This window comes from Solanum lycopersicum, chromosome 1 (assembly GCF_036512215.1).
Source record: "Solanum lycopersicum chromosome 1, SLM_r2.1".
NCBI classification, from domain to species: Eukaryota; Viridiplantae; Streptophyta; class Magnoliopsida; order Solanales; family Solanaceae; genus Solanum; species Solanum lycopersicum.
In genome coordinates, this window is record NC_090800.1 from 66,125,696 (window position 1) to 66,134,943 (window position 9,248).

Here is a 9,248-nt window from a genome sequence, read left to right on the forward strand (position 1 = left end):
CGCCTTCATTAGGCTTAAACTCTTTCTCTACCCCATTTTCTATAATTTTAATATATATTAAATGTGATATTTGTTTGGAATATAAATGTTCGATTATTTTTTTTGCATATATAAAACAAACAAGACAATACTTATTTGTATTGTTTTGCAAAAAAATTGTTTTACTTTGGATAGTTTTGGTCTTTTAGATATTTCAATTATCATTCTTTTAGTTATAATTTTTTTCTTCAATAAAATTTAGTATCTTTCTTAACATCGTCTTATTGTTTAACTTCTCATATACCTAAATTTACATAAATTTCTTTTACATCTACATGTTTCCAATCCCCATTTCCTGAGGATCAGTTATTATGATTCCTCTTCTTCACGTTGCATTTTTGGTGGATTTAAATTGGCCCGCTTCATGTGCCAAGTTACATGGCCTAATGAACATTTTTGTGTTTAAACAATAATTTTTAATTTTTTATAAAAATTCTCCTAAGTTTTGTTCAAGAAAACATGAGATTGAATAAGTCAATTAGCTCATAATTGTGCAGTTACTTAATAGCGTAAATTATCGAATTTCTTTTTTACATCCTTGAGTTTTTCTATTTATTTCTCTAAGTACTAGCTAGAGTCAGCAAGATATATGAGTTGTTTTTGTTATGTATTGAAGTATTGATTTTTATATATAATTCTCAATTTTGTAATGGAGCTTTTTCCTATATAAATTAAAATGGGAAAATACGATATAACAAAGAATTGTGACAATAATTACATCAACGAATTCAATATGATCTTACAAAGTGGGTCTATGGAGGATAGAATATAAACTTTACCAATATCTTATAGATATAGAGTAAGACTGGCAATTGGACAGATCGGATCAATATGACCAATTTTATCGAAATTTAAGAACCGGATCATCTGTATCGGTATTTTTTTACTAACTCTAATTATTATAAAATATTATATTATTAATTAATAATATTATATTATTAACAAACTTCAATTTAAAACTTTAAACTTTAAAGTAAATTTTAAAGTTTAAAGTTTATACTGAATTTAAAGTTCAAATTTTAAAATTCAATTTTATATTAAAGTATAAGCTTTAAACTAATATTAAAATAGTTGACAATTAAATTTGTAAATGACTTGAATTAAATAGAAGAGACTATTTTAAAGGATAATCAAGGTGAAATAGCTGTATATTTCTTCAATTAAAATTGGACAATACAAATATTAGAAAAAGATAAAAAGTACATAATCTAGGTATTGAATATTAATTATTGTACTAACAATTGAATCTTTTTATAAAATCTTTTCGTAAATTTTCAATCATTTCAAAGAAATTTTTTTTGGAACTGGTATTTTTCGTTCTTCTTCCATTGCTTCCATGCCATCATTACTGTTGTCACCGAATAATTCATCCATTTGGTTAATAGTGGTAGTCCGATATTTCTTCTTTCAGTATTGACTCAATCTTGAAACAACACAGATATTTTCAAACTATCCTTTACTAATGAATATTGATGATCTCCAATCATAAATCTCGCCGCACTAAAGGCTTTCTCAGAAGAGATCGATGATGCTTGAATCACTAGCACATCTCGAACAATCCTAGCAAGGGTTGGAAATTGATTTTCACAATTTTTCCACCATACTGATATTGGATCTTGAAGTTGTCCTTCATGTCTAATCTTTTCCCATACCTGATTGAAGTATAAATCAAAATCATTATTAGTAGAGAATTTAAGCTCAAGATAATCATCCATCCAATCATTTATATCATCACTTTTAGGCTTACAAGATGGAGGTTCAACTATTGGAATACTATTCCCATAACTTTATATGGATTATATAACTCTCTAACTTTTGTATAAAATGTTACTTTTACATTCTTCAACATTAGAAGTTTCATAATTAATAAATATTAATAAATTCCTCATAATTAACACATAAAAAATCAACATGAATATTTACTTCTCTATCCTTCAATTCTTTTCTGAAACGAAGAACTGTTAGTGTAATCATAAATCAATGTATAAAAATTGTTAAAATAAAACAAATCATTACGTTCTACCTTTTCATATATCACATATATACTAAAATAAATTATTAGTATCAGAGAAACTTTTGAAAATATAAATGTGTGACAAGAAAAAACAAATAAAACCTGTTCCTGCTCACAAGTGTTTCAACTTGCGAAGTGCTACAGCTTTTAGAGCATATTCGTGCTGATTACGTGTTATAAAATAAAGTTCATAAGACTAAAATCATAAAGAGAAGAAGACAAGAGAAATAGATAGAAGAAGAAGATTTTTCTTCTTATTCAAGTATATTTAAGTCTCATCTGTATATACAATAGTGAACAAACAATCTTATTTATAGGTTGAGAAATCACTCCAAAAGTCACCATATTATATATTATAATAAATAGATACATTTTTATACAAAAAAAAGTTCATGAAACCTAGTAAATATGAATGATTGTTCATATACTAACTTTATAGACTATCCATTCATTCAATAGATTTATACCATAATTTAATTTATTAATTTATTATTTTCTACAACTATCTCATTAATCAAATACAAATTATATTTATTAAAAAAAACTTTTGTGAACTATAAAATATTCGGCCTCACACAAGTTTAAACCCACACGCCCCGCCCCGCCCCATTGCCAGGATTAGGCTAGAACTTGAGGTAGGGTTATTTTGGTCCTTCCCAGCGCAGCATTCTCTCTTCTTTCTGCTGCTGCTTCTTTAAAATACGGTGCTTCTCCCCATCAAAAGTATACATCGCCTTCGCCTTCACCAGATTTGTTTGGTTCGTCTCTTTCATCTCTTGCCACTTATTTATGTATGTATCTCCTTCATCTTTTTGGTTTACTGTTTCTGTCGCTTCTCTGCTTTTGGGTTGTGTTCTTCGTTTAATCGAATTTACTTCTTCTCTGTGCAATTTGGCGTCTTCGAATTTATATACATGTGTTTGTATTTGAAAGAATTATATAGGCTTTTGGTTCCTTCGGGATTTTTAATTTTGAGGTTTTGGGCCTAAAGCCGTGACTTTTAGGGTTGAGCCGCCCGCCCTTGGATATGTATGATGCACATTATCATTGTTTACTCCGCTTTTAGGATTAAATTGTTGTTGTTGTTGTTTTAATGTCGTTAATCAGATTCTTTTAATTAACTAACTAGTCTACTCGAATATCTAAGCAAGCATTCAATATTCAATTTTCAGAATACCCAAGACTTCCTTTGATTGATAGTTTCTGTTAACTTAAGACCACTAATTAGCTGAAAAGACAAATCTTTTTTGGGTATTGGGATAGTGTATCCTAATGAACTAACTTTGGAATGAGGCATAATTTATTGATCTTTTCTTGGGCATGCACTGTGCTTGGAAGGCTATAAATTGTAACAAAAATTGTGCTTACAAGAATATATTGTCATTACCTTTAGTGTTTTGGCTAGTATTTGGTTATCTTGTTGACAATTTTATCTCTTTGTCTATTCTTCTGTCCAGGGTGCTGGTATAGATTAACATAAACTCAAAGAGGGGACTTCTCTTTGTTGAGAGCCAAGATTATGGCATCCTCTAAGAATGAAGAAAGTGGTGCTCAGGATGCAGCAGAAAGGATTAAGGCTCAGGCCTTGTCAGCTGCAAAAGGTTTGAGTCGGGCTCAGGCTGAGCGTGCTGCTACTGCTGCTGCGAGAAATGTCAATGCATATGGACAAAAGGAGGAAGGACCCAGTCGATGGCAGGAAAGAAAAGAAGCAAAGAGGCAGATGTATTTAATGAGTACTGAGAAACAGGTGCGACTGGGTGAAAGGAAAGACAAGCCTTCAGGTTCCACTCTTGGTGCAGCTTCACAATGTCAGAAATGTTTCCAGGCAGGGCATTGGACTTATGAGTGCAAGAATGAGAGGGTGTACATATCACGACCATCTCGCACGCAGCAGCTGAAAAATCCAAAGTTGAGGATGAAAGTTTCAGCATCTTATGATCTAGAAAACCCAGATATTGAGAAGGAGATGAAGAGTGAAAAACCTGTGAAGAAGAGTAAGAGGAAGCATAAGTCAGATACAGAGTCAGGGACTGATAGTGAGGCTTCTGTGTTTGAATCTGGCAGTGAGGCGTCATCAGTCACAGGGTCAGATTATTCTTCTGGGGAAAGTGACTCAAGCGATAGTTCTTCAACTGATTCAGAGGAAGAGAGGAGGAGGAAGAGGAAGAACAAGAAGAAGAAGAAGCAGAAGAAGAGGAGACACCGGAAATACAGCTCAACATCTGAGTCCTCTGATTCATACTCAGATTCCGAGTCTGATTCTGAAGGGAGGACTAGCCGTAAGAAGAGCAGCAAGAGGCATAACAAAAAGCGGTGAAGCATTGGACAAGATGAGAACTCCATATGTGGTACCTGGTTCTTAAAACTTGAAAATATTCATATTTATGTTTGTGATAAAAGATCTTTTGAGCGATGCACTTAAGATAACTGGGATTTTCCTGTCTCAAAGGTTTTGTAGATTGTCATAAGCTTATGTTGTGGCTGTAGAATTCAATGTGGCGAGAGTTGTCTCTTGTATTGAATTTTTTCATGTGCTAGCTTGCTCATTTACAATCTGTTATGTGGCTCTTTTTCTGTTGCTTGCTTGATATTGTCTTGCTCGTTTCACTTTCCTGCGTTGTTTTTTTCTGGAGTTGGACTTCAATGGTAAACTTATACATGTGGTTTGGCCGTTACTTGGTGTTAGTTGGACCTGCCAGTAGAAATATTTGATGATTTAGCAGTTGGCAAGTTTTCATGATATATCTTGCATACACATATATTGTAACTTGTTAGCATTATTCCTCAATCATTGTTCATCTGTTGAAATCATAGACCAATTGCCATTGGTCCAAGCAACAGGTTTGCAGTTGGACAGATTCTGACCCTTGAATTGTTAAGATTTAATTTATGAAAGAAAATATTGCTTGGACGAACCAGATCACCAGAAAGTAGGATATTCTCTTTATCTGCATATCTTGAAAGACGGAAAAACATCTACCAATAAAGATTTCTTTTCCGATTCATCCCTGCCCTCGTTCAAGAATTGTCTTTGATCGAATTCAGGAGTCAATAGAACCGAACCCACATCGTTCATTTTCCAAACTTATTACTTGCTATAAATAATAAAAGTCAAGTCCAATCACTGCTAGAATACTGAAAGATAAATATTGACCATTCAACTTTGATTTCGTAGAGTTGGAGGGCTCTCTCTCCATCCAACGAGTCAAGTAGGTTATTTTACCATATCTTCTTCCGTTTTTTGCTCCTTTTTTTATTTTACTTTTGGGACTTTTTAAAGTTTAGGGTACTAAATATTCAATTGTTAAGACTTTCAAAGACCTTACTCTATATTGTTTTCTGTATTCTGTTTACAGTGACAATTAGTAAGGCAGTTGCTCCTCTATAGTTATGGTTAGTGCTGTTGATGAGTTGTTTTCTTGTCAGCTGAGTGACACATTACCTTCAGGATGAGACAAGTAATTTGTCATTACACTGAAGTCATCACTCCAGGTCAAATCAGTGATTTGATTTCGGACTTATAAGGCGCTTTATACTGGTCCTCTTTCTAAATGTTTTGTCATACTGGTCCTCTTTCTAAATGTTTTGTCAACTTACATATCTGTTGCTCTAAATTAAATCTGTGAAGATCGAGGTTATGCCTATCGTTGCCCAGTATCACTGGATATTTACCTCCAACTCTTGGACGCAATGACCCTTGTGTGTTATCATTATTATGTACTTTATTGTGGAAGAAGTTTCACAATATGGGTTTCGTTCTTTTTTGTATGTAGTCGACACTACTGATTGTGCACACAACTTTTCCTTGTTCTGCATTGTAGATATTCATGACTTCTGGATTGCAGATTGCTCTTTAGAAAAATTGTGGTATTTTTACAATGATTTTAAATTTGATGAACATTCAAGCAGCACAAAAATGATTGCATCACTATGTGAGATTTGTGTTGGTGTTTTAGATTGTATAAAGAAGAGAGAGAGTGAAGATGTAAATGTTTTTAGTTGAAGTTTAAATTAATTATAGGTTATTTAACTATATTTTATTGCCACTAATTTATATAGATATTTTTAATATTTTAAACTCAAAAAGTAGATGTAAATGTTTTTAGTTGGTTTTATGACAAACTTTCGTATCAAGAGAGTATAGCTATTTGGGGTTCGTTCAGATGAATAAGAACTTCTGAAGAACTTTATATTTGCCTCAAATCACTAATAACTTGTCCTCTTATGAATCTGCTTTTGTTAGTTACAATGTCTTTGATGTACTTAGCATATTTTGGTAACCCTTGTAATAATGTGCACCAAAGGAATGTTTATGTGCACTTGCTTAATTAAGTAGAGGACACTGTCTTCACAAAATATATTGTGCTTGTTAATCATCAAAGTACATCTATACTCTCAATGAATTCTGCATTTTTTAATGATGACAAACACATTTACATATATATAATTCCTTTTATCATGAAAATTAGAGTTGTTCATGGTTCAGAGGCACATAAGACGCACACAACTAGTCATCATCCAAGAATTGTTAGAGAGGGAGGACGTTGTAGAGAGATAAAACACAATAAAAAGTAGACTTTCTATGTTCTTGATCTAGATGTTGAGACATTGAAGGTAAGTTATCTCGCATTTCAATTGTGGATTTGAAGATTGTGTTCTATTTTAGAAATATCTTTTACATTCTTCATTTCCTTCTTCTAAATTGCTAGAGATGTGGGTGTAATGACTTGTCTGAAATTGGGGGCTTTTGTACTAGAAATAGACAAATCTATTTGGGTGTTTTGATTTATTACTCTATTGCTTTTGTAATTCCTTATTTCCATGCTTGATTTCATTAAATAGGTTCATCTAGTTTTCATGTTTGAGGGTGCACACCCAATCTTAGCTTCAGATCTCCAGTCGATGTTTGAAAGAGATTGATTGGAGTGGAGAATTAGATTGATAATTGCATTTTGACTTTGAGTCTTGAATTTCAGATCGAAAGATGAATGTTTAGGGTTTCATTGCTGGGTTCAAGTCTTCCTTTTAAGAGAGATCTAAGTTGAGGTAGTGGTTTATTTTGTATTGGTGTGATTGAGATCGGAAAGAGATATCACAATGAAACGTTTGAGATCGAAAGATAATTAGCATAATTGAAGATGACCTTGCGCACTACTTATTAGTGATTGATCTTGGATTGAATTGCAATGGACCGTTGAGTGTTAATTGGACCTCAAGTTTTCACAATGTACCTATAAGATAATTTTGTAACTTGTATGTTTTGGTTAAAACTAGTATCTTGTTAACCTTTATATTTTCAATTGTTATTAAATTGTTTCTTGTGGGATTTGATCCCTGGGTATTTTTATTTACAATGATCACTCACTCTTTTGATTATTTAGTTTGGAGAAGTGATTTGAGCTTTTCTTTACAATGATCACTCACTCTTTTGATTGGTTTGGAGAAGTGATTTGAGCGCTATCATTAACGTGTGAATTAAACTAAATATATGTTGTTTAATAATTGTCTTAGTTATAAAGAATGCGGAATATTAATATGCGTATACATTTTTAAAAAATTGATTTTTTTAAAGAAAGCATAAATACGGTGTTACTTAACATAAATTATACGAAAATCTTAACATCTTTCGAAGTCTAAATTTGTTACGTAATGAAAAGAAAAGATTTATAATTAAGTTGCTAATTCCTAGGAATAAAATGGATCAAAAAATTGAAACGCAATTTATTCGAATTTGAAGGTTAAAAGAATTTTTGAAATTAATTTGATGCTATAAAAATAATATATTTATAAATTCTAATAAATTTAGATACTAACTACTAGTATTTAGTATGACATAATATATATAATGGACTCTAAATTTGGCTTCAAATTTCAACTTTCACCTCCAACTTTCATATGACACAATACACGTAGGACACCATGTTAGACAAAAAATGACATGTAAGATATATGTGTCTATTTGTTCAATTTTATACAAGTTTAAGTGTCTATTTATGCACATCCAAAGTTTAAGAGCATAAATGTAATTTGAAGTCAAATTAAAAGACACATTTATGTATTATGCCATTTACTATTTATGAAAGACATTTTTGACATAATAGGTGAAAGGAGAACATAATTTAATCCCACAAATAAACGAATGATTTGAACCATTTTTAATATATTAGAAGTCATTTTTAACCCTTCTCCACTAATTAATTGAAGAAAATTGGACCTCTTAATTGGAGGCATCTAGAACGGTATCATCAGTTGGAGTTTTGATGACCCAAATGTATTCATCCCACCACATGTCCAATCTTTTCTTTAGTTGGCAAGTAAGCAACAGTTATCACTAATGCAATCTTCATGTTGCTGTCTTCATTACATTTTTCTCACTCGTGAAGTTGTAGTTACAACTTCTAGGAAACATCATGTTGCTCATTAATGTTAGTACAATTTTTACAAATATTACTATCCACGGTTAGCTCGGATTACCTAGTGTTCACCGTCTCATAAGACAAAGCATTTGGGTGCAAGGGAGGAAGAGTACACTAATATAGCTCTGCGAAAAGATTCATGCAGACGTTGAGGTGAATGTGTCTGCATACTACGAGCAATAAGATTAAGAATGAGGTTATCCAAGAGAAGGTGAGAGCGACCTCTGACAAGATGAGGGAAATGAGACTGAAATGGGTTAAACTTGTGTAGAAAAAGTGTGTTGACGCCTAGACAGAGTGTGAGAGGCTAGCTATAGAAGATACACAAAGGAGTTGAGGTAGGCCGAAGAAGTATTGGAGAGATGTGATTAGATAGAACATGACACAACTTCATATTATAAAAGAAATGACCCTAGAGTAAGTCACGTGTAGAGGTGGAGGGTCGTCTTGCCTTCCGAAGGTTTAGGCTTGTTAGTGTCTACCATAGAACTAATCGTACCCTTGTAATTCTCTGCTGTTAATTGTATGATCAAGTATCGCATTATTTTATTGTTAGTATTTTTTCTGTGCTTTCTTTCTTCTTTTACTTGGATTGTTGCACTTGAACCGAGAGTCTTTCATAAACAACCTCTCTATCTCTGACGGGACAGTGATAAAATCTGTATACACTATAAACCCAAACCCCACTTGGTGAATTTCATATCTGTTATTGTTTAAGGCAAATAGATGCACATCATTATTAGATACAGATGGTAATGCATTGGTCTGGGCTAAAGATA

At 32.4% G+C, this 9,248-nt stretch overlaps 1 protein-coding gene across 2 annotated transcripts; it reads left to right on the top strand.

Annotated features, from left to right (window-relative positions):
- Positions 1 to 2,627: 2,627 nt before the first annotated feature.
- LOC101261150 (uncharacterized) lies at positions 2,628 to 4,606 on the top strand. 2 transcript variants are annotated; one of them, XM_004228956.5, is made up of 2 exons: positions 2,628 to 2,811; positions 3,511 to 4,606. In XM_004228956.5, exon 2 carries the CDS (start codon positions 3,573 to 3,575, stop codon positions 4,368 to 4,370), a length of 798 nt encoding a protein of 265 aa, XP_004229004.1. In that variant the 5' UTR covers positions 2,628 to 2,811; positions 3,511 to 3,572; the 3' UTR covers positions 4,371 to 4,606. The 2 variants fall into 2 exon arrangements, with proteins under 2 accessions (XP_004229004.1, XP_004229003.1); XM_004228955.5 differs by having other exon boundaries at positions 2,642 to 2,844.
- The last annotated feature ends 4,642 nt before the right edge of the window (positions 4,607 to 9,248 follow it).

Bases quoted from the DNA above. Each gene is read 5' to 3' on its own strand.
- LOC101261150 (XM_004228956.5), top strand. From the start codon at position 3,573: ATGGCATCCTCTAAGAATGAAGAAAGTGGTGCTCAGGATGCAGCAGAA.